Source organism: Calliopsis andreniformis, chromosome 7 (genome assembly GCF_051401765.1).
Source record: "Calliopsis andreniformis isolate RMS-2024a chromosome 7, iyCalAndr_principal, whole genome shotgun sequence".
NCBI classification, from domain to species: Eukaryota; Metazoa; Arthropoda; class Insecta; order Hymenoptera; family Andrenidae; genus Calliopsis; species Calliopsis andreniformis.
In genome coordinates, this window is record NC_135068.1 from 13,190,233 (window position 1) to 13,215,964 (window position 25,732).

At 45.4% G+C, this 25,732-nt stretch overlaps 2 protein-coding genes across 5 annotated transcripts in view; one reads left to right on the forward strand and one right to left on the reverse strand.

Annotated features, from left to right (window-relative positions):
* Positions 1-27: 27 nt before the first annotated feature.
* Positions 28-1,563, reverse strand: LOC143181539 (integrator complex subunit 15). Its single transcript, XM_076381989.1, has 4 exons — positions 1,315-1,563; positions 615-1,236; positions 248-546; positions 28-167 (listed from the first exon to the last, which is right to left on the reverse strand). Exons 1-4 carry the CDS (start codon positions 1,391-1,393, stop codon positions 79-81), a joined length of 1,089 nt encoding a protein of 362 aa, XP_076238104.1. The 5' UTR covers positions 1,394-1,563; the 3' UTR covers positions 28-78.
* A 195-nt stretch (positions 1,564-1,758) lies between these two features.
* Usp (retinoid X receptor ultraspiracle) overlaps positions 1,759-25,732 on the forward strand; it is a 35,288-nt gene continuing 11,314 nt past the window's right edge. For 3 of the 4 annotated variants that reach the window (XM_076381985.1, XM_076381987.1, XM_076381986.1), the window contains exons 1-2: positions 13,880-13,950; positions 18,084-18,436. In XM_076381985.1, coding sequence (XP_076238100.1) covers positions 18,352-18,436 — 85 coding nt within the window. In that variant the 5' untranslated portion in view covers positions 13,880-13,950; positions 18,084-18,351. Of the gene's footprint in view, positions 1,869-1,967; positions 2,219-13,879; positions 13,951-18,083; positions 18,437-25,732 lie in introns of those variants that run through there. The other variant, XM_076381988.1, reaches the window with a different exon arrangement.

Consider the following 25,732-nt stretch of genomic DNA (forward strand, 5'->3'; position numbering starts at 1 on the left):
TTTGTTTACATTTACAATTATAATCGAATCATACATATTTTTGTACTCAAATTTATATACAAATCAAGAGACGGTAAATTAAGCAGCTTTAGATGTATAGGTTTGCAATGTCCATTCAATAAGAAAGTGTTCATAGGATAAAGGTTGTAACAGAGCCAGTAATTCCTCTGTAAAAAAGTATGAAATAATGAAGATTAATTAATGTGACTGTTAATACTAACAAAGTAAGCAGTCCATAAGCACATACGTTTGTTTCCATAAATACAATTGGTAGACATAGCCGCACTAACAGCTTGCGCGAGTCGTTCCATGGCTAAGTCACGCGTATTTGAACTAATATTTGTAGGAGTCTGTAAACTAGCAGTCAGAGCTCGAGCAGTCGCTGCAAAATGCTGTGCGGATATTGCGTGTTTATTATTTCCACTATTTTTTAATCTCAATACAGAATCCATAAGCAACTGTTGAATCTTAGAGTACAGTTTTCTCTGTTCCTCTTGTTCTGAGCTTTCTACAGCAGTCAAGCGTAATGGACATAAAATACACCATCTGAAAAACAATCAATATTATAGCCACCTTATACTGAATTGCATATAAAAACCTCTCATCCAATTTACCTAAATAAACCTGCTATGGGTGTTATCGGTGTCATTGGAATGCCACCAGTTGGCAAAGCAGGATTATCCATCAAAGGAGTCAACAGAAGACTTGGGTTTTCATCAATCCATTCTCCTACTAACTGGAGGAGTTTCGTAGGTGGATCTTTGTCTTCGTAAACCTCCCCTATTGCTGTCAACAAGTTCGCAGTGAAATGTGGTGCAAGAACAGGAAGCTGCTTCAACTTGTCAATAGATTTTGGAGTAAGGACAAAATAATCATTAAGTACGTTTTTCGCTAATCCTACACTCTGCTGTGAAGTAGAGCCTAACTGTTGCATCCAAATTCCAGTTGCATTTAGCACTGCCTTGTTCTGAATAGTAATGGCCAGAGACACCAAATTGCCCAAGACTTTGTTCCTAGGACTGTCTGCAGGGAAAAGGGACAAAAAGACTGCATTGCGAACTGCAGGACTACCTCCTGGGCTTTGAAAAAAATCGCTTAAAACTTCTATCAGCTGCAATTCCTGCATCGCTATCGTCATATTGCGCTTTTTTCGTCGTTCTATCTCGCCGAACACGAAGTCTGAGATTAAATCCAGTTGTAAATCCACTTGCTTCCCTGGTCTGCCGCATAGTATTTCTTCAAGAAAGAAATATAAGGAAAATTTTGTTAGGATTATTGTTAACTTTAATGGGAAATGGTTATCCGCCGTCTTACCGATTCTGCATAAAGCTTCTCTAGCGCAATAGGGAAAATCTAGTTTTCGTAGAGTCTGCTTTATATCATTCCCTGCCATCAATGCATCTATATTTGCATAACATGTAAATGCATCTAAGAAAATTCAAGATTAATAACTCTCGACGACCGGTTCACCAAAACATCGAGTGCATCTTTCTCGCCGCCATTTATTCCGCATTTTCATCAACAAGATGCAGTTCTAGAAACTCGTGAGCCACGCATACTCATTGGTGGATCAAGTTAGTGCACAGTGAGGGAGTCAGAAGGAGTTTAGACACCTCAAAGTGTGTAAGAACAGTTTAATTCATTTACAGTAATACTCAGAATAAATCATTCTACATATATTTCATAAAAGGTTTATTTTTCTCAGGTGTATTATCCTGATTGGAAAATGGAACATTAAAGGTGTTGAAGATAGTGAATTTTTCTTGGTTATGTTGGAAAGCGTTCTTGCGAGAAATCGGCTGGGCTCGTAGCCCTCTATCGACGAGACTCAAAAGCACCAGATACCGATTCGTAGCGCCACCCCCTGAGTAGGTTGCGAACCATATTGTTAGTCAAAACAATCGCCGAATTCGGGATCTATTTTTAGGCGGCACACGCTAAGCCACAGTACTTTGCTATTTTTCAAGTACATCGAAAAAAAGCATATATAGTTGTCGCGTCTCGGAGCGGCGGGCCTGGATTTCGGGAAGGTTCAACGACCCCACAGTAATTGTGACAAGGGAGCCAACCGGCCATGTTTATACCGTCGTGAATTTTGAGCTAGCGGCCCGAAATCGACAAAGTTATTTTCCACGTGTACTTGTTCGTTCCTCGTCTCGTTCGTCGCACGTCCAGCGGGGTGCCAGGAGCCTGTGCGAGATGGAGTCCAGCGAGAGGGGTGAGTAACTCTGCATGCAAATAAAATCGCGGCAATATTGAGCCTCTGACACAAATCGCGAGCTGGGGGCAATGGCAGTGTCAGGGTCGAAACGGAACTAGTTCAGTGACCGCATTCGCGGTATTTGACCGCGATATTGCGAGAGAATATCTGCGAGAGAGCATCCTCCTTCACCGAGGAGCCTCTACGAACATGGCATTCGCCTTTCGGCCAGGCTTCCTGTGAAAATTGGCCCCTCGCTCGAATCTATGTCACGCATCTCGCTTTTGATCTTGACTGTACCCTCCTCTCTTGGCTCAATTCCTACGCGTGAATATATGCCTGTCTCTGCTACTTGTGTGTATATTATATACAGGTTTTAGGTATTGGATATGTGTGGGGAAGTCGTTTTTCTAAAGTTCAATGTATTTGGTACGCGGTTTGCATCAGGGGCGATGGGAGCGTGGGCGTGAGTTGTGTCGAATTTTTCGTTGACATTTGCTCGCGGGAGAGCTGAGAAAGCTGCTTGGTTGGACGAGTATGTTCTGGCATTACGCAATAGTATAACGGCGTGTCTTTAACCTAGATAGTCTCTCTTGTAGAGTGAATTGAAGCCACGGTACCGCTTGACAGAGACACGTGAGAATTATTATCGCTTGACCGAGTCAAGCATGTGTTGCAACGTGGCGACACCTGTCGACCGTCTGTGCACGTCCTACCTCAAGCTGGCGCGAATTAACCCCCGTACCCTCGCTGTCGCTGTCCAACCCCTTCGAGCTGCGCAAAAGATCGCGTGTTAAGAGGAATCACCGCTGTTTCACTTGTAAATATTTTTTATTCATTTTATACTCGGTGCAATGGAATCTTAATTAATTAGCTAACCTCTTAAGGATCAGTATTTTGTAAAATTGAGAGAAGTGATTGAGTGTACTCGAGCTTGCGCGTTGAGGGGTAAACACGAGTGCCAAATTTCAAGCATTTCGTTTAAGTAGATTAATGGATCGTAGTTTAAGCTTTACTGCAAAGATAATTTGAATTTTGAATCTGGTTTCTTAATGTGATACAGATAGTATAGTGCATTAAAGCAAGTTGCATCTTTTTGTCTGGGTGATTTGCAAGTTAATGAGCAATGAAATCACATTAGCAAGGCAAGATGAAAATATTATGCCAAGCAATTAAAATATTAATTATAGGTTATATTTTTAGTAGGTTCAAAAAATAGTTTCTTTTATTGCATTTACTTCGGATGAGAGTAATGGTCGCCATTTTTCTCATTCCTTTTCTTCGTGTTCCCACTCTGCATTGGTTTGTCCTCGTCGTTTTGGGGACATGAAATCGTTAAATTACGCAATTCATCATCCTCCGTCGCTTTTTAGGGGCCTAATCAATTACAGTTTTTTATTTCATCTTTTTCTCTCGACCCTGAAGACCGAACAATCTTTTAGTTGGACTTTTTAGCAAGTGTCTGCTCAATTCCCCGAAACTTTCGGCCACCAGAGGGCAGACCAATGGCGTTGTTTCCGTCCTTTCTTTTTAATTTGCCCTTTTCATCTTTCGTTCCTTTCTGGGATCCTTTTCCCGACAGACTCTTCCTTGTTATATAAGTCCAAGGACGAACTGCACGCCTACACGCACACATGCAACTTCGTCTCTCTCCCCTACCCTTTCTGCTTCGCCTCTCCCCAGTGGTTATGCTACTTTTCCCCCCTTCTTTCAGTGCGTGCTCTGTTGTCTCCCCTTCTCTTTTCTTCTTTTTATGCTTCCGTCTTGGTCTCTCCCTCTCCGTCCTTCCTAATCCAGTCTTCTCTACTCTTTGCTTCACTGTTGCTGCATTATATCGGCCTGCATACGCTGATATTTCATGCATCGGTTATGAGTCTCATGGTAGATCTTTTAGTTAATCTTTTTCTTCCGTATTTCTCCTAAAAATATTTTACAGAAGATTATGCAAATAATGTAGACAAATCGGAGTTGTAAATCCCTAGAGCCACAAATTCCTCTGCAAAATTACTCGATTTGCGAACTCTGCGTGGCATCGTTGATTAGAGGGTATCGCTGCTCGTGCATTCGAATGCAATTAGGAGGTTCTGATGTATTAATAGTGACTGGGAAAATGGTTAATCGATGGCCTCGCCAGAAATTACATCCGCCATCGCATGATTTCGTAAAATCGTAAATTCTCTCATTGACTGCGCGGATTATACGGCTAATTAAACTTGATGCTCGAAAAGGAAGATGGAGAAGTAGAAAATAAAATAATAGATTCTTCTTAAATTATTTCCTATGGAAAAGGAAAAAGGATGTTGCTTCTCTACGTGAAAATAAGAGCAGTAATGGGACTTAATTAGTTGGCTGTTGTATTTAATAGCGATCGGTACTGAGATACGGGAAAACATTACACATTAAGTACTTCAGTCGAAAATTGCTTCATTTTAATGATTAGGTAACTTTCTACGTGCTAACTTCTTTATGTATCTAAACTTCATCGAATGAGTCAATTAGCAAGCTGGCCTAACATCTGCTGGCATCGTTTTTCTCTTGTTCTAACGACTAAACCGTATGCACATCCATATACCGGGTGCTTATGAAATAGGAGTACACGTGACCATTTAAGAAACTGGTTTCCTCTCAATTATATTATATTTATTTACGAGAACGAGGCTCGTTAACTGGCAATTAAACTGTGAGCGAGGCCCTGACATTTCAATTCGTTCAGCAGAATACCAAAGGAAGCATCTGACTGTTTTGTGGCAACGAATCCATTTCTGAGCCTTTTCAAATATATTGCATCTTATTAAAAAAGAATTAACATGCTTAGTTTAATAGTGCCCCATCTTGTTATATGCGAAAATAAAGGAGAAGAGGTACAGAAATGAATACCTCTACTTTAAATAATTCTGACGTCTCCTAATTGAATGCCAACAAACTCCTCAGTGTTTACAATCACAAAGGGGCTAAAGAAATGGTAACAGGTATCAGATGGGGTCACGCTCAGACGTCCCCTAATCAGTCGTGTACCTGCTGTCACCAAGTTCACACGTAGACAGTGACGAGCATGTATCGTGTGCCATCTCTTCATTTTGCTTTCATCTCTTCACCGAGAAAGTGCTGGTAAAAACTAGTGTGTTGTCTACTTCGAGAGTGAATCAACAGCGCATAAAATAGTTTCCAGTTGTGTTCAGAAAAAGGAAGGAACAATGATAGTGACTCGAGGTGAAGACGCGAGCTAGACCAAAGATAACGACGACCTCCTCGGGTAATCCGTGCTCTTTAATAAATATGTATACTGTGTTACATGCGCGCAGTGTTTGCCGGGAAATATAAATAGAGACGGCTGGCGAAGAGTTTATTGATCGCGATGCATCCAAGGTTTTGCAATGTGGCATTAACGTAATTACGTAACCAGTGTGCAATTACTGCGTTGCATTGTTGAACAGTTCTCAAGGGGGCAACCGCCTGTTTCGACCCGGCGACATTGACTATCGCCGTGCATGTTTCACTCGCGAATCTGCCAACTTTCGTGGCACGTGCGAAGCTCAGGAAATAACGAGAATATTTTTCCAATAATTTAGTTAGGACGCTGCCCCCACGTTGGTAGTCAGCACATTTTCCGAGGAAATAAATCTGAGTTCTAGTAAACATAATATAAACTGTTCCACAACAGTGGTACATAGAAGTAGAAGTTACCTCGCGGAAAAATGTGCGGATGCAATTATTCTCCCACTTCCTAATTTGTATTTATACTTTTCATGGCGTGAAAAAATGTTATCACGCTTCGCGGTTCTCGGACCGAAACTATGCCGCGTAGTTTTCCGCGATTTCGATCAATTAGGATAGAGCCGTGCGCACCAATTATCCTTAATGAGAACATTAATTGAGCCGCCGAAGTGAAATAAAACCAATGCTGCCCTTCGATCGTCGAATAAACGGAATCGTAACTTCTGTCGATTCTTCCCTAGGCAATCGTTAAAACGTAATATGCAGTGTGGTTGAGATGCAGTTCCCGATATGCATTCTGTTTCACGAAAACAGTGCACTCGAGCATTCTTTCAGTGTTCTTTCTCTTTCTTTCTCACGTGGAATTTTTGCGAACGTGCCTCCCAAAGATCCTGCCTGACCAGCCGCAACATTGTCGTACGTGAGGCACGAGAAATAAAAATTTTTTGAAGCACAGTCGAACCGCGATAAACGAGGATTGTTGCTTCACGATAAGACGTCATTATCAGTACTTCGTGAGTCTTCTCAGCGCGCAATTGTTTGCTACGGAAATTTTTTATCTTCTTGCCCCTTTTTTGTACCTCGAGGTGTGATAGAAGCTACACGCAAGTTCATTTGTCATGCAGGCGTAACAAAGGACAAAAGTGGACAAATTAAACTAGTAATCTATTTTCTTCTGAATTTAATCACTGATTACTAAGCTTACGGCTACAATTTTTTACAATAATTGAATAAAATAATCTCCAGTCGTTGCAGAGTTCCCCGATAGAAGTTATTTTCCTCGTTCCTCTCGGGAAGACATTTATTATTCACATGTTCGGCTGCATAAAATCGATGCAGCCAGCTGCTCGATAAAAAGGCAAAAACGCTTCCCACAAGCGTGCTCGCGAGCGTTTACGCAACGAGCGTCTAGACCAGGGTCGTGGTGCAGGCTGTGTCGCGCAAAAGTCGACTGCCGCGAGTCAGCGCACGCGGGCGTGAGAAAAACACGTGGAGTGTGACTGACTCGTTCAAGTTTCCCTCCTTCCTTCGGCCCTCCCCCGCACTGGCTCTATTTATATTTCCGCAAGGCTGCAACGCCCGGTTCGACACACGCACCGAGCCACGCGTACGCCGATTACGCTCTTGCGAAACGATTTATTATCGTTGCCCTCTGCGAGGCCTCTCTGACTTTCGGATAGCTCGCGATGCGGGCCTTGCGAAAGCTCAGCTTCTCGGGGAAAGTGATGGCTTCTGTGGCGCAATTGCTGCAGCTCTGGAGGCTCTAGGTGGGATACTCGACTCTAGCAAACACCTTTCCCTGTTTTTGGCTCTCTATAGCCTCTTATCTTTTTCTGTTTTCCGTCTTCCCTTCACGTGGCCCTGAAAATGTCTAGAGACCTAAACTCTTAGGACCCCCAGAAACCCTATTTTAGAGAGATATGAAATAGACTCTTCATGACCCATCGTGTCACCGATAATCCAGACCTAACTCAATAACTCCAGAGGTTCGCGAGTTGGTAGGGGAGTTGTCGGTCGAATTGTTAAAAAAAAGGGATCGTAAATTGGTAACTGTGGTCTCGCTGGGGCATCGATCGCGTCTGAGCACAGGGTGGCGGGACGCTCCGGCGCCGGGGTGGCGTCGCGGTGGTGGGGAAAGTGCACTCCAAGTGCAAGCAGACCCTATATGCAATTGGCTGGAAAGTGCATCGCTGGAGGGGATGCAGAGAGAAAGAGAGAGAAGGGTCACGGAAGGGGAAGGCGAGTACACAGCACAAAGTAGACATATAGGTCAATGTCGGGACACTCCCGTGCACTGTTTAGCACGACTCACCTACTGACCCACTTGCTCTCCACCTTTTGCGTACTCTGACCAGCTCTAGCCTTACGCTCGCGGTCCCAGACACACCGAGACAGGTGCAGCCTATCTTCGCGGCTCTCCTCAATAGGAACACCTCCGCCTCCGCAACGTGCATAATGAGTCGAGCTCGTAATCCTCGTGTGACCCATTTCCCCGTTTCTGTGCCAGCCAACAGGTTTCCTGCCCCAGCTATTCACTCCTTGCCACCGCTGAGAGATGCATCTCGCCCCTCCTTCTTGCGTCACCCTTTCTACCTTGCTCAAATAGACTAATCTCGATGATAATTCGTTCTGGTTAAGCATTCTTTGCTTCCCTTTTTTACCTTTTTTTAGCTTAGACTTTGACTACCGATGGCCTAGTAATAGAGTGTTTTCCAGAGAACTAGAAACCCAAGGTGCCATGCAATTAACAGTGATCTGGCTTGTAAAGCGCATGTGAGAGTAATTATGCTTCACCTTCGACGATTTCTTTGACTAATGAGTTCCAAGTATCCACGCCAGTTTTTTCCTGAAGATCCTTCGATCTCGATTTAAATATCAGTCGCTTCGTGTCGCGCCTCGTGAGAAACGAGATTCACGGTTTCCAGTAGCGAGATCATACCGAGCTATTGTAATTGCATCCACCAGTTTTCAATTGCATCCCTGATTGCGGGGCTAAAATTTACGAGTGAAATCCAAAATTGGAGGGCAGTGGTATTTCTGTTGCACGTGCAGCGCATCCTTCATAATCCTCGCTCATTCGGCTGACCTATATTCCCTCGGCTAGGTCCGCTTTTATTGTCCTCCTGTTTCCAGCACCACGCGCGGTACATTGTTGTCCCATTTTAATGCGTTATTCTCGATGACGTGTGCCATGATAACGCCCCCTCGCCTGCTATTTATTTCCCCTCTGACTGTTGCATTTCGAGCCATTTCTGATATCGAAAATTTGTAATCCCATTGAAAATATGCCAGTCGAATTAAATTCATTATTTCCCCCGAGTTCCACTGATTTAGAGGAACAATTAGTTTCTGTATTATTTTAGTCCACTACCTTTTATTTTTCTGTTCCTCGCGAAGATTTCAATTGCTGTAGTTCTTTTTTGCCATTTTTTGCGTGGTAAAATGTTATATTATTAGTAAGCAACGAAGCTCATAGCGTCGTCGAAGAAAGCTCCAAGGCGATTTCCTGTTACAAGGCCCTCGGAAGTGCACCTGACGTGACGAGGCTTCATTTGCTGATCTCGTGGGAATGTCAAGGTTGCTGGCTGCAATTTCAGTCTCGAACACGATTCGCGCGCAGCTTTCCTAGGCGGGGGCGGAAACTTCGCGGGGATCCATTTTCCGAGTGGAAATTGGGTCAAGTGCGAATTTTCCAAGGAGATACGTACACAGTTATCGCCACGCGCCGAAAAAGAATGAGCAATTAAATTCTTCCCTTTAATTATCACTCAAAAAATGATTAAAAAGACAACAGATAAACTAACAGATAAATGTACTAACAATTATTTATCATTTTCTGTTGCAGGTGAGTTACCTGATCATCACTTAGGATACAGAATATACTGCTTCATCGCGTAAGTCAACATAATGTATCCATAGAATTTTTTAAATGCACTCAGAATTTCTTTTTCAATTGGAAAAAAATTCTTTCATCCGAACGTGGATATTCAAACGCAAATAAGCTGCTCACGATTGTCAGCGTGTTCGTTTGCATATGAAAGGACACGTACCAGTTGGTCAACGGGCTCGAAAGTGTTAAGCAACGTCATATATTTTTACACCACCGCTATTACGCCAAGAACAAACAATAATTCGCTGCCTGTTAAGCGCTTTCCTCGGTTGATTGGCTTACCAGAGAGTGTGGAAGCTTAACGCGGTTATCCTTAACTTGGTCAAGGTTTTTCCCTTGGTCTAAAGGGAGCTGGAAGCATCTGGGGATATAAAAAAAAAATCTGCGCTCTGAGTTTCCCTTTTAAGGACACCCTTAGCGGTATCCTTGGAACCTCATGAGCTGGAGATCGCTGAAACTGTGTTCTTTGGCGTGGGGGCGGCTAACAAGATGCAGAGGGAAGTAAAGTTTAATTAGACTGAGGTCTTCCCACCTCACTGGGTCTCCAGTTCCTCTTAGAGATCACTCTTCCTACGATTCAGGATTAGAAAGTGTATATTCTGATCCCAGGACAGGGTTTCTCCACCTTTCTAGGCACCCCTATGGCTCTCCCCTATTTTTTATCCCCATCTTTCTTTTCTTCACATGACCCCTACGCTAGAAGTTCATGGTTAGACACTACAGCGCGTAAAGATTCTCCTCAAATTTTGGAACAGCCTCGGGAGTCCCAGAAATATACGCGTTGTCGTTCTGAACTGATTCTTCCTCAGCTTCTGGACCATCTTCAAGCGTATCGGGTGAACGAACTATTTATACAATCCTTATATGAACTTCGCTGTATTTCTTCTAGGCGGGGAATCTCAGGACCGTGGCAGAATCTTCCGTCGCAATGCGGTGGTCACGTACGTTGTCCTTGACTGTTCTCCCTCGTGTCCCTTCCACCCACACCTGATTGATCATCCTTCCCCTCCTCCCTTGGAGCATTATTTATAGCGGGATAAGTGCATGTATGGTCGCCTCAGCGTGACTGATCGCGCAGCCAACCAGAGTAGACTACTTCGATGCATCACTTTTGACGCTGCTGCTACTGTCACTGTCCTCGCCAAAATGAATGGCTAGTTTCTAAACCGTTTCTGAAGACACTTCGTTTTGAATGAACGAAGTGCATGTTCCGAAGACGAGCGAAGGAATAGCCGCGAGCTAGACTCTTTTAGCTTGGTTAGAATGGTCGTATTTTTGATGGGGGGCACTGGTTTGCCTGCTGGCTTGGTCGAAGTTGTAGTTTGGAGTGAGATATGCCTACCAAACAATAGCCAATTACTTCTGGGACGTTAACTAGCCTGATTCTGGTTGTTCTAAGCGTTCACAGGGAGATTGAGTCTTTTCGACGGGGACATGTCCAGGGGTTTCTGAGGACGTCCAGCGGTGAGCTCACTGGCTCGTCGCTTATTAGGTTTCAAGGAACGATTAACCCCGAAAAATTGCGAGCTTTCATGGGGGAACAATGCGGGGACTGATTGGTACTCGCTTTAGAATTAGAACCCGAATTCTGCATTGTGCAACTCGGGGCCAGCCGAAACAGCTGCACCGTCGCTTTCTTTTTCTACTTGGGAAGAACTTTTTTCTCCCTCTCGCATCGACTTCCTTTGCATTCAGGCGCAACATTGGCGTCGTGTCTAGCTGGCCCAGCAATCAAACTTCTCAATGGTCTGCGAATTTTGATGCAGATGCATGTTTCAGAAACATAGGTAAAAAGAATTTCTTTTACTCTTGAAAAGTACTGCTATTTATTTGAAACTGAATAAAGTTTCTTGTACTTTGTCTGCAGCATTTGCCACCAATTCCACTTAGTGGTAATATACTACAGAGCAAATAAAAATGGTCTGGTTGTGGAAGGTAGGCCACGTAAATCACAATCATGTCAGCGGGGCCAACGTTTATGTTTGGTTATATTTGATACGACGTCACGTTTCGCAATTTATGCACGCCGTGCGTGTAACCACGGTGTGATTGATGCGACACTGAGAACACAGGGAGAAACCTTATGACACTCTTAACACTTCAACTGAAAGCGACTTATTGCTTCTGTTGGCACTCCCACATTTATTGCCTTCGGAAGGGAGAAATTTGACTGATATAACATGTTCTGTGAAAGTTGACCTCCATTTTTTAGGAATTTCAATCTAAAATGATATGTTTCACTGAGGGTTAGCAACTTTATTCGAATTAAAAGTGCTATTATCGTGTAAGTAGAAGCTGATGTGAGAGGAATGGCAGGAATGGAATAGGAACGACTGAGTTTTAATATGGTTGATTTTTCTCGTGCGGTTGGCAATCTTCGTAGGGCCTCGTATAGCATCCCTGACGACCGAACGAGGGAGAAACCAGTTCTAACGAAGAATGTAAACGGAATATCAGCGAGTCCTGTTAACCTCTCCTCGTCCTACTCACCTGTTCGCAAAAACGAGCAAGGATGCTGCCTTAGTCTTTTCCCTATCTTCCTACTGCAACAGTGTCTTATTCCTAGGGACATGAATAATTCAAATGAGCCTCGTTTGTCTTTAAATACTCCTTTTATTTAATCAAATAATGGGATCATAACTTCAGCCTCTCTCTGTCCCAAAAATATTCATCTGCTGCAAAAAGTCTGAGCACTCGCGAGAGCTCAGACTCGCAGACGTCCACAGAGATTCGTTTCCTCGGTTCTCCGCGAGCGCATAATAAACTTTAAAGCTGGCAAGACGGCTCGAATGCATCGGAGAGCGTGCACGAGCCCACGATAGCGAGTAGGTGGCTAACCTTGACGACCACTTGCACGCGAGCCGCACACTCTGATCGAGGCGCGCGCGAGCGCGGAGCGACTGTGACAAGCTGCACACGATAAATAAATTTTGTGCAGTATGCCTGGACAATTTTTCTTAGCGTGGCCAAATTGATTATCTTCATTTTTCAATTTGTCTTCATTTTTAGCGCCAAAGCGTTCTTATTTAAATATCTATTTTCATCTGGAGTTGATCGGTTTGGTAAATGAGTGGCTCGTGTGGGTGACAAGGCAATAAAAGTCCCTATCCCTCGGCTGTCTCGTCGGTTGCTCAGCATATGGGCCAAAGGGCGCAAAAAATCGCTCGACTTCCTTAAAACAGATTGACCTAGCTCGCCACGAGGACAACGGGCGTGTCTAGGATGTTGCTGGCGCGGGAGCGAATCAGAGGAACAGGTGCGGCTCTCTCTGGCTCTTGTAAGGCCGCTGCAAGGATATTTCTTCCGCTGGTGCTCGCAACAAAACCGAACGACGCGTATGCATAAGTGCAGACGATGGCTGGACAGGGTATTGGTTCATTATGGAAATATACAATACTGTTGGGTTCCTCGGGCTTCCAAGAGCCGTCTCGAAGGAAATCCTGACTGCCTATCTGATCCGAGGAGCCGCGTAAATCTTCGTCGGCGGTGCTTAGCTTATTTTCCTTATCAGATTCATGGATACACGCTCGGTATGCGTATATTTCGGTCACCTGGTAGAATCTCCGTGCAAGGCTCGGCGCGCGCGCGCACGCACGCTCGAGATTGCACCCCCTTCCTTCGCTTTCGATCATTCCCCCCTCCCTCTCGCCATTGGACGAGCCAGCGAGAGGGGCTCGAAGAGGGGAGGCCGATTCTCCCGTTTCGGCCGTGCACTAGAACTTGACTCTTAAGCTCGACAGTGACGGCGCAAGCTCTAGCCGTGTCTGTGTCCCTCTTCTCTCGGTTCCCCCTTTCTCTCTCGTTCTAGCCTCTCTCGATTACGCCAAACTCGCTCGGGAGACCTCGAGCGCTGAGGTTACGTTTCTGTCGAGTATTACACCTTTTTATCGATCTCTCACCTCGAGTCACGTTAGCTGCTCATACCTTCGATCAATCGAACCGAGAACCCTCCAATTCAGCTTCCGTGAAGGAGGAATCGTTGACCCATATTTTGCAGTCATTCATGGGATCAACTCAGAGTCAATTTGAACGCAAGGAACTCGGTTCCAAGTTAGTTCACTCACCCCTGACTTAATTTCCTAGGTGAAAAGAGCTCTCCATTCATATCTCATGTTTCTTGAACAAATTGCTGACTCGGAGAAGAGATTCCCACAATTTGGTATCTCTTGCAGCATGCAGTAATAATAGACCTAGAACGTCCTCTGCATCAGGGAGGACCCAGCTAAGAGTGTCTCCAAAATCTGAGAAAGTGAAAATAGCGTTCGCTGAAAGAATCATTCGAAATATCGATCGCAATCGTGCTCGACATTTTCCCCGCGAAGAAAAGTGCAAGTAGAGACGGAACGTAGCTGGTCGGCCGCTTGCACTCCTTCCCCTCGCAGCGATCCACCGCCAGCTTTTCGTCCTCCATCGCCTCCTCCTCGTCCTTCACCTCCTCTTGATCCTCCGTCCCTCTCCCTCGGCTCTCCCTCGGCTCTCCCTCCTTCGAGCCCCCTCCCTGCTCCTCCTCCTCCCACCTCGACAGCCGGCTGCACGCTCACATGCAACGAGCCGAACCGGCCGGCTGGCACTCAGTTGCCTTTAGCGCCGTGCATCTCCGAGTCAGTCAGTCAGTCAGTCATTGAGTCAGTGAGTCGGATCGACGGTACGTGCGCGTGTCGCCTACTCTCGCTCGTCTCTTCTTCTCTTCCTCGCCTATGCACTTCTCGAAACGCTTGCTCGCGGCTCATGCAGTGTCCATATGTGCAGAGATAAGCCTCGAGGGCGATTCAAGGGCTGAAGGGACCCAAGCTTTCCTTGAACCCTTAACCACGAGGGTGTACAAATTTGCTATAGATTGAAATTAATTGGAGTGTGTTTTATTCGTGGCTGAAGCTTTGACGAGAGATGGGGATACTGTGAGCATGGGTTGATATTAAAATCACTCCATAAAGTCGTCAGTGAGCAGTGAACCTTTATCGAGGAAACACTGTGCTGCAGTGAGTCTGTGTTAGTCTGTTCATGAATTAGTGGTTAATTTTTTATCTACTGTGTACTTAGTATCTCGATTTCTGAAACAGAAGGTCAGTTGGACCTGGCCCAAAACTAGGCCCAGTTTCTTTGAGACTTATCTCTGCACCGTGCTCTTATCTCTACTGTGCTGATCGTGTGCTGATCGCGAGTTTCGACGCGTGTGATGCAAAGACGAACGAGGTGCTGTAGCTGAATTTTCCAGGAAGTTCGATACGTGATAAAGGGAAAGGCGTAGGAAAGTTCCGCGGCGACTAGGTGCATACTGCGCGCTTGGAGGAGGGATGCTCTTTGCTGATCAAATTCGAATGGTATTCCGTTCGCGCGACTTGAGGCGAAAGAATCACTTTGGGAATGTCGGAAGACAATGGGTTATCGTGGCCCCCTTTCCAATGGGAAATTCGGCATCATGTGTGAAGTTCAATGCCAGAACCTTTGCGTGTTTCTTCGAGCGCGATCAGAGGACAGGTTGAGTGCATTTTATTGCGTAATTGTGTTTTTAGAATTGCTCTTCTCGTGTGGTGCTCAAAGCATGGTTCAAAAGCGATCATATTTCGATTGAAATTTCGAGTGGAATATCCTTAGCTTCGAGAAGCAAAGTGCAAGGGTGTAGTAACGTGAATGATACGTTTCTTTTCGTGCCAAAGACCCGTCGCTAAAAGTGTCAGTGGATGCCTCGACACTATCGATCCTCTAAAAGTACACTGTCAGTGTCGCAATCAAACGTGACTCCTCGCGACAACACGTTACGTTTATTACGCGCGTCGTAGAGCACGTGCCAGACGAATACTTTGCTTTCGCCCCTTGAGAGATACGACAAAACTGTTTCTTTCTCGCTTCAGTTGTGAATGTTGGAGTTCCTGCTTGAAACGTGGGATTTATAGTGATTCTGTAGATACCATTAATTCTGTTTTAAGACTCGAATCACTGTCGTCTGTCGTATTAATAACAGTGACGCTAACTTCTAGAGCACGTGAGTAGGGATTTTGTTTTCGAGAAGCTTGGTGAACGTCACAGTTCCTAGTGAAACTTATTTTGGTTAAAGGTGCACGTCAGACAGCGAGGTATACTAATAGAAAGACGTCAAGGTATTCGTCAAAGTGAAAAGATCTGGTCTAAAACGATGTTTGCATATTTATAACGCGAGTACATTGGCTCGCGTGCTCGTGAATCATCGTCCCCTAACTGCGAAAGTGCGCAGTTCGAGACCACCCTTCTCTCTTTCTCGCTCTCTTCTGAGTCTTCTACGCAGTAGGAAGGACCAGTCTGACCTCCACGTTGCTGCACCATTGCAGCGGTCAATTTTTTGTTAGGACCGTGCAACACATGCATACAAAGTCCCTCTTCCGTCTTTCATGTGTAAACAAGTTCACCTTTTTCCTTTGTAACGCAGTTCTGATAGATACGTCCAGAACTTCGTATCGTACTTCAGGATTCGATACAAGCGAAGCCTCTGTGCGCACGCATTATTGTAATTCTGGGTTATGCAAATGGCGGGCTTTTCTCTCTTTTCATATATACATGTGTAATCATTGTTGTAAGGAAACTGGTAACTCGAGTGAAATTGGGTTTCTAGATACTTTTGTCCCTCGGGAAATTAGATTTGAGTTTAATTGCACTTGAAGGGATGCAGAATATTCAGATTTCGTGGATTTATTCCTCCCATTTTGGCAGCAAGTGGAAGGATGACACGAACGACGAATGAATTCCACCGCGATATCGCTCAGGACTTTGACTAATAACAACTGTGGTAAATGACAGGGACATTCGATAAGTAAATGGCGGCGGTGCGGGTCTGCTAATGGTTTGCCAAATTCAGTCTACGTTGTGTCTCTGTCTGCGCAGTACTCCGAGGCCATGAGAGAATAGCTTACACATCCGACACGTGAGGCGAATAACGGGTGAAGCTCGCATTTATCGATTAACTTTCATATCAAGGATGACAATACCATGTCAGGTTCACTCGCTCTAGAATAAATAAATCAGAAATACCAAATTCCTTTGTCTCAGTGGCCACTATTTTGGGAGAGGAATCGATATGCTCAGCAGCTAGCAATTAAAAAGAAAACACAGAAGCAAAGTACCTAAAGCAATTCCATTTAATAGAACGATTTAATTACTTAAAATACAGTCCTGTAGAAGACTCTAGGGGCATCTAAAAAAATGAAAAAAGAAATCAGCCACACTGAAAGCCCACCCTGTACGTATCGATTCGTCTTCCTGGGTAGACAGTCTGACGTAGCCTCTTCGAGATTCACCTTGAACTTCAGCCTCGAAGCGATCCCTGTTAGAACCGCTGTCTTCCGCGCCTGGGTCCATCCAGATGATCGATGGTCAAGGGATCGATCGGTAGGTGGAGGGGCCTCGTTCGAGGACTCCATTCTTTTCTCTCCATTCTTTCTCATGGTAGAAAGGTTTTACGTAACGATGGTGGTCAGGTTTCGCGCTACGAATATTATCGCCTCTCCCATTACAGGGCAGAACGATGGCCGGATACCAGCGAGACGCCAGGAGAATAGGAGATGCACTGGGCTGGTACATGCACGTGGACGTACTTGCATTTTGCATAATTGCTCGCGCGTTACGTAAGCATTGTTTCTCTGGCGCGCCGCGGCGATTGTCGCCGCTGAAGCAAGGCAATCGCATTTTCTGCCTACACGCCTGTGGTCAAGGTCGATGCTCGTAACACTGGCTGCAGGAATTTCAGAGAAAAGGGAAATTTATTCTGCACCTTCGCGCGAGGGATCCTCCAATTTGCCCCGAAAATTTTGTCGTCTTTCTCGATCCCTGCGTTGACAGACAGTCGATGGAAGATCGATCCCTTTTTTGTCGCTTCGCTGGAATTCGTTTTAGGAAACGATCCTCGGCTCTGTCAACCAGTGAACCTAACACATTCGTCTTCGCGGCTGCTCCCGATAATTCCACCTCTCTCGAGGGACGCATCCACGTTTCCTCCCACGAATTTTTAGCAGGCCGACTGACGACTCCGCGGAGATAACCTGGGATTTTCTTTTGCTGCTTCGAACGCGTAAAAACTGTAAAATATTGCGGTCTACTTGACGTCTCTTTGATCTCGCCGCGAAACGGGCTTTTCTTTGTTTTCTGAATGCGCGTTAGTATTCTAATTTTTCGGAGCTTCAATTTCTTGGAAAAGGTTGCTCTTTGTGACGATCTAAAGATTAGTCGGAGGAATGCGAGACAACCTCCACGCTGATCCAAGAGAAATTCTATCTGGCTCGGATTAACGCTCTATTTATCTCTCGTCGATAGGTTCCCCCCTTTTTTCGCGAACAATACACTCGATCGGAAAAGAACAGTGTGGCAGTGCGATGCGGGGAAAGAATGCGCGCGATTCAAGGCAGCGAGAGTGTTCATCGATTGTTTCGCAATCCAGCTCGTGATAAAAATTGAAGCGCCGTTTACAGTGAAGACCAGACAGCCTTACTTCGCGGTTAGCACACGTCAGACACTTAAACACGCGGACTGTCTTCTTTCTTGGGAAGGAGAGACGTTTGGATGCACTCAGAGCGGAAAATATTGGCTGTTCAAGATCACTGGGTGGTCCCTCCCCCACCAAGACATTCTTTTACTCCCTCCATTTGTTTTAATCTCTTGGCTCCGCCTACTGTGTCTGAAAAGGCACAAACCTGTGGAGAAAGTAACTAATGACATAGTTAAAAGTGATCTCGAGAGGCCAATATTTTTGCTATCATTCTTCAGAGGAAGTACTTTTCATTTTGAGCTGAAATTTATTCCTCATCCTCGTAGAGCGATTGAGAGTTGACCGGTTGAGCACGAAAGAACCAAAGAGCAGTGCACTGAACGAAACCAAAACGATACCAAAAGGAACGTAGCGATTTAGCTGAACTTAGGGTGAAGGAGGAACGAAGGCCAGGCCGTTTTTGTCACTTTTTTCGAGATGACGCAACGAGAGTGTCGCGCGGGTTTCGATTGAAAGTAAATCTCTCGTTTGGCGTGGACCGAAAGGAAGGAAGCAAAAGTGACGAGTGAAAACAGAAAGCTGAAGACGGCCAAGATGATGAAGAAGGAGAAACCGATGATGTCGGTTACCGCCATCATCCAGGGGACGCAGGCCCAGCACTGGTCGCGTGGAAACACCTGTATGTATTACTCCTCAAACGTAAATTGAGTAGATCTTTACATACAATGTGATCTATTTGTAAATTTCTTTAGCTTTGTGTTCTTTATTACTTAAACTTCGTCGAGATCCTCAGAAACTTATCATTTTTACAAATTGATCACCCTGTATGCCCACGTACAGTTCAATGCTCGTTTCCCTTATTGGGAAGCGCAATTTCGAAAGTACTAAATAGGTCATCGATTCTGTCGTTCGAGACTTACTTTTCTTAAAAAGAAACATGCACGCGTTCCATTGCACATCCGTTGCCACGAAGTCAAATAAATTACCCAAGATAATCGCGTCACCTGGGCGAACGTGGCCGTAATTATAGCTTTCATGGGTGTCCTTGCTGATTAAAATCGATGTCACTTGAAGTATCTCACGCTGTGAATTTCAGTCAGTGACGGCAGATATCTAAACGAGACCGACTGTTGAAATGTGCGAATGACAATTAGCGTAGCGGTGCTAGACGACCAATTAGCACTTTTCCCAAGGCCTTCCTTATCTATTCGAAGCTTATCTTTCACCATAAGTCCTCTGCATTGTTTTAAATATATTATCCTGGATGACTTTCAGGTACTTATTCAGGAACAGTGTATATTTAGGTCTCTAGTAATTCACACAATGTTTAGTTTCTCCTTTTCTCCATAATAATAGTTTCCTTTCTAAACAAGAGGGGTAGGATCTACAGGGTTTATCATAGATAAAATCGTGGGGGAGCAGTTTTTGCTTGAATTGAAGGAACCAGTTGCTCCAGGCGCGCGAAATTCAAACATTTTTTTCGCAAATGGGCGTCCACTGTAGACATTGATATCTGAAAGCCAAAGTGACTCACTGACTCCGATACCCCGGCGTCGGAGTCGTCAGTGGAATGTTTAATACGCAGTCTGGAGCGGTCGCGTCTGCGTGCTGCTGGTGCTGTTTAAGCTCATAGGGTGAAGGTCGGCTGTTGAAACCTGAATGGTGCAATTCACGGGCCTAGAACGCATGCGCCTCGCGAGTGCTCGTTATCAGTCGCGACTTCAAAAGCTGCCCGCTAACGCCACGGCTGCGGGGAAGGTCACGCCAATGCGCTTCTCGTTATCTACGCCCCTGCCACAATTTATGAGCCTTTTCGAGTCTTATCGCCTGCCCCTATTGCCAGAGAACACGCGGTGTGACTCGCCTCACGGCTTCACAGGTTCCCCTAGACTTCTCTGTAAGCTACATGCCGAGTCCAAGATGGTGAACCAGCCGTGGTTTCTATGGGGACCCAGAATTCTTCATTTTATTTGATTAGTAATAATAAACGGTAGGAAACAGGTTCTATCTTTCAGTTTAGACTATCGAATAGTGGTCAGGCACGCAGCTATCCACGTACACGTGCCCCGATAGGCAGTGATAAGTGCACCGAATGAGTATCACGCGAGTGCTCTGGACTCTATGTTGGTGGTTTAGTTAATCCACGCACTAGTACGAAGGCAACCTTGGCACCGATGCGAACCAAGCATGAAGCGCAGCCTCTGTGCTCGGCACACGTGTACGAATCTCTGCTCCCATCCTCGCGATGAGTTTGCACACCTTGCTGCGTGGGTGCCATACGCAGGATTTCGTTCGTAGCTTAATATACCTCTGTTCTCTTCCACCATCCAGGGGCGATAGCGATTAACATAGTAAGTGGTACATTGAAATCATAGCTCGCCTGGATTTCCGTGTTAACCCTCTTTTAAATTATGGAAATTGAGCGTGACGGCCTGCTTCGAGTCAGAAAACACCGCTTCGACATCTAAGAAGTTATCTGGCTGGCTGATCTAGAAGCGTAACCATCGCTGATTTCCGCCGCCGCCTGTTCATTCAATTTAAATTCAATGTTACGAGCTCTGCGGTGTGCAATGAAAAGTCAACTTAGATAATCGAAGCGGTACACATTCACGCTTGCTAACCGTATCTTATGAGTCTATTCTCGGTGATTCATTTAGTTCAAGCTTGCCAACTAATGTACGCGAACGCCTTCCTTTTAAAAACGCGACAGAAATTTTGTGGAGCTGTGTGTAATAGGAGAAAAAAGGAAAAGGTACTTTTGGGGACATGGATTTTTCAAGGTGGGGGCATTGCTCCGCCTCTGGAGGCAATTTTCGTGATCTAATTGGTCGAGAATATTTTTGGGGGCGTGGTTTTCTCAAGGTGGGGACATTGCTCCGCCTCTGGAGAGGATTTCAATAATATAATTGGTCGAGAATACTTAGAGACACATTTCCTGTTGAGTTTCTCATCTGTTTACAAAGTAGAGTCGTAGAATATTTTAGCAACGAGGTGATCAGAATTGAAGAAATCTTTTCTCTTAAGTATTGTCTCCTGAAAGGAGGGACTCACGTAACAGTTTAGTCATCGATGCGCCACGGATGTAAGCGCAGTTGTAAGTCGTCGATACAGGAAGCGATTGTTGATTGTAGTCACGTTACCGAGGCTCCGCGACGTAGCTAGTGACCGATTAGATGTATCTATTACGTGGACGCATCGGTATATACAATCCTAGCGGACAAATCGCTACGGTAATAAGTGTTTCGATCACGTACTCGCGTCATAGGAAACGTGCGCGGGTCTCGTGTCGCCAGTTTCACTGTGAAAGCCTCTGGCATTGTCTCCACGCCAGAAATTCCGGTTATCTGAACCCTTTACGATCGTCACATCGCGCGAATTGAGGTCGATATGTTTCTTCCAATTTCTGATTTACCTCACAATATTTACTACCATCAATATTAATATTTAATGGCAACTCTCCTCTCTCAAACATTAATTCTTTTTCTTTTCTTTCTTCAATTTTAATCTTGAAACAGATAAACAAAACGCGATCATTGGTTTCCAGTTAACAGGGGAACACGTGTACTGATTGGTAGTATCAGGAATATAAATCTCTGATTGCACGTGTTCGTAGTCAGTAGTGTTTGTACACGCTCGTTTATGACAGTCAGGGCGTGCCGTGGGCGAGATCACGTTTTGCACTGTGACACGTGCAGAAAATTCCCGTACGCCACGACTCGGGCATACTGGATGCACCATTGCAATTCTTATGGTGCAGCGCCACGAGACGGAAGAGCTCTGTCAATCTAGACTTTGTCGTTCACTCCAGGACCTAAAAATAATTTCAACTTTCTGTTCGAATTTCTGTCTCTCCCGAGAGGAAGTGAACCATAAATTTGCGAGAGACTCGATGGCGCAAGCCAGGCAAATTTATTCGACTTCCCTCATAAACGGTCACATCTCCTCCACCCGATCCAAGCGCTATTTTTACCTCGTCCGTGGAAAGTCGACGGCGTCTGTCACTCCATTTGTCTTCACTTATCCCCGTGCGATTTATCCACGTATCTGCCAGACATCCGGTTGTCCCGCGCCTCTTATCAGACGTTAGCCGACCTTTCGAGAGTATCGAGAAAGTCAGAGGAGATCGATCTTGTCTGACGATAGAATGAAACTGCAAATTTTTGCGAGGCAAAGCAGAGTCGAGATTAAAATCGTATCCAAGGTAGGGTGGGTCGATCGAGACTATTTCAACTATCGATCCTGTCACCCTTTACCGCGGGGGCGGCTTATGAAGATGAATTTGAAGAAAACCACCTCCTTGGTTTTTATTTCAAGCTTATTATTTTCCGAGGGAAAAGGAAGCATTTTGAAATGTGGCATTAGAGCTCCCTCCATTCCCAATGGGAGTAGACTACCGTGAGAGTACAATGATCCCCGCTTCAGAAACAATTGAAACCCGTGTCCTTAACCGTTCCACCGGCGAAAGGTCAGCACGGATCGTCCGCCTCGTGATTAACGACCTTCTTACCTTCGAACGAGCAACGTCCATTGCGGTGTTACGTAAGCTCGTTGACGTTCGTTGACTAACTTCGTTAGCGTCGGCTGGCGAATAGCGGAGGGAGAGGCGAGAACACGAGGAACTGTGCCTTCGTGGGCCTTGAGACCGACATTCGTTCCGGTTGGGTCTTCACGCTTTGATTTCATCATAGATTGACGCTGAAATCAAAATACTGGCAGATTAAATCTTCGTAAGGTATTTATGATTGCAGGTGTACCTGATGTAGGACGTATAAAATAATCTCGAAACTGATACAAGCACCCACTTTGTCAGGATAAGGTTGTTTATGCTGCTCTTTCCAGTGGTTACCCAAAGGTGGAAGGTTGTAAATATATTTCTTGGTCGCAAGTACGTAGCTCGATGTAAATGTAAGCGTGTGCAGGAACGGCACGCCTCGTTGCACCTGTGACAACGAGGCGTGCACACGTGGTAGCACACAAGCACACGAATATGCCGCCTCACCTGCTTGAAAACGCGAACCCATGACCTTCGCCATGGTATTCACGTACAAGGTCAATTTAAGCTCGACACACTCGGCTTGGCTGATGTACGTACTTCAGAGCTTGATTTTCCTGATAGATAAAGGAACGAGTGAAAGAGTGGCCCGCTGCAGTTGCAGAAACTGCTATTAAAAAATTAGCAGTTGCAGGATCGATACTATTTGCATCTTCGTCGCGAGTGCACCTGCAACGATGCAGCTTGAAACGATCGTACGCCCACGAGAAATCTCTCCGCGCCTAGGCTGAAATCTCGACCCCGTGACCTTCTCCCGGTGACCCAGGTACCAAGTTGCCCTGCACGTGGCGTGCCGTTCTATATAAAGTATAGCTGCATATAGATCGGTCTGCTGTGCACTTTCAGGGGCGTACGACGCGACAGGCCGACCCCTTGCGCAGAATCAATTATGGTAACCTCGACCGAGCTTTTGCTCTCGGGGCCAAGTGGAGCTCGATTTCGAGGAAGCAGGACAATGCGAAATGAAAAGTAAAATGCAAGAAATAGGATAAAATATTTATTGGACTACTTGTTGATTTCCCTTGGTTCGCAAGAGAAATCATGGTTGAAATTGCTCCTGCTCGCGCGTCAGAGATGGCTGATGCGCATTCGCTAATAAGTGTCGAGGAGATGAATTATTCGATGCTGTGACCGACATTCGTCGTCCTCCGCTCGGGCAGAGCTGCTGTGCACGGTGGTTTTAACATAAGAAAACGCGACGTATACATGAGCGTATGCAGTACGTGTCCGCACGTGTGCAGTCCGTATTCAGTCGCTCCAGATGCATCACACTTTGACTTTCATTGCCGACCAAACACGGTGCAGCCTCCCTCCGCTCCAGGGATCGATCTCCGATCGAAAACGTCCAGCGAGACGCCTTCATTTCCATAAAGGAATACGGGAGCGCGGTCTGCGTGGAATTTTTCTGTCCTCTGCTTGTCTCCGTATCGCTAATTTCCCGCCAAACGATCTCGTATCACGCCAGCAAGAGGAGGAAGATCTTTTCGAGGCGGCGAGCGCGGTAGAAAGAGAGTTTTTAACAGTTTCCTGCACGCAGCTGCGACCGGATGCCGCTCCCACACCAGGATAGCGTTATGACGTTGCACATGCAACCCACGCGAACGTACATGTGCCACGAATGTACGAAAATAGTGCTTTGCTGCGCTGCGAGTGCCGCGTTAGTCCTTGAACCCGTGAAAAAACTCGCCGGATTAATGACTCGGTCGGGGCTGATTTATTCCGCCGAGAGACTAAACGAAGAGCTGCGAGTTTTCTGGCTATTTATCGATCAGCTGTCCTCCTGTTCATTAGGCGCGATTAAAAGTCGAAATACCAGACCTGGGGATCGTGGGAGGAGCCGCGAGCTTCTAGTCTTTCACCAAGGAACTAGAGGGATTGTAGAACTAGAGGAATTTTGGGATTAGGGGGGTTTTAGGACTAGGAGGATTTTGGAACTAGATTTCTCTAATTAATATAGTCGGATCATTGATCTAGGATTTTAGTTTGTTCGTTTAAATCCCTTCGAAGACTCGCGTAGTGATATCCTCGCGAGTCTGCACCGACCCGAGGAGGAACTGGAACGATAATAATCAGGGCTCGGCTGAGAATGATTTTTCAGTCATTATTCTGTCCAAGGGGCCGGCCTTTTGCGTCGGTGACGTCATCGTCTGACAATTTGAACGCTCTTCCGAAACTGAAAACCAGTTTCCCGCGAAGCAGACCTCTTCTGCAACCGCCTTGGGTGCATCGAGACACCATGCATTTCGCTAAGCGACGTGGCTGCCCTCTGACGATCGTAAATTCGCGGGAATTTCCTTTTTGGTGGGACAGGTACTCGTAAATTGCCCACTGCTGACACAAAACGCGGAGTTTACGATGATGGAGAGAGAGGGTGCATCGATGACGTTCTACACGACCCAGAAGAGGAAGATTCTGTTTCGATGCTCGACTTCTGCTACTGTGTCACGAGAAAATCGCCCCCTGTACCACTGGAGGCTCAGACATTTGCAAGCGTTGCGCTTCTATTTTATCTGTCGTTTATCGGAATTTATCTATTCCCACTCGTCTCGTGCGTTATCTTTAGCTAGATTATTAGCGCCTAAAATAACTACCGAATGCAATAAGAGGTTCGCTTATCCGATAACTTCAGGGAGCATCGTAAAGTCGAGGCGATTTTTTTCTTTTTTTTTACAAAGAAGGACGTGACAGATTAATTACCATAAATTAAAAATGCTCTCTAATTTTTCAGGGATCTGACGTTTATTTCCTTATATTGAATCTTCTAAAGCCGCGGTCATATGTTCGAGTTATCATGCAAAAAGTTCCAGTTCACTGTGCCTGACTTTTCCTCGAGTTTCCATACTGCAAACGTGGAACGCAGCGAAACGGTTTTACTGCCGTTTTCAAGGCCCTCGGACGCTGCTTCTCGGAACATAAATATTCATCCTCTTCTTCCATGGTCCGAGGATAGTCTCGCAATATTGCATGACGTTGAAACGTTAATAATTGTTCCGTGGACGCGTGTAACAGGATTCGACTTCACTGAATCGGCCTGTGCACGGGAGATTAATTATTTTATCGTTTCTGGCATGCGATGCCTTGCTCGGGGGCAATTAGGGGATTCATATAATACGAGGAGCGATGTAAATACCGTAGATTTAATCGCATGACTCGAATGACACAAATTATTTCCCAATTTCTTGAGGTGAAAATCTCTAAGTGGATTGGAGCTTGAGTAGATTCTTATGATCATTTTCCAGAGTCTGAAAATCTCTCACAAAAAAGTATAATCTCAGATATTTATAGCCAGAGCACTAAATGTCACTTTTTGATGTTAGTCACGGTGATGGATAACGAGGATCTATGACAGACTTTCGTTCTCTGACTATCTTAGGCATTTACTTCATAGGCTATTTGCTGTAATTGCGTCGAGTAGATCCTCTT

What these genes read in the sequence shown, in the direction of transcription:
- LOC143181539 (XM_076381989.1), bottom strand. Translation starts at nt 1,393, where the DNA reads ATGGCAGGGAATGATATAAAGCAGACTCTACGAAAACTAGATTTTCCC. An exon ending in AGAAGCTTTATGCAGAATCG is followed by an intron (nt 1,237 to 1,314) that starts GTAAGACGGCGG and finishes TCTTTCTTGAAG; the next exon opens with AAATACTATGCGGCAGACCA. An exon ending in CCCATAGCAGGTTTATTTAG is followed by an intron (nt 547 to 614) that starts GTAAATTGGATG and finishes ATTGTTTTTCAG; the next exon opens with ATGGTGTATTTTATGTCCAT.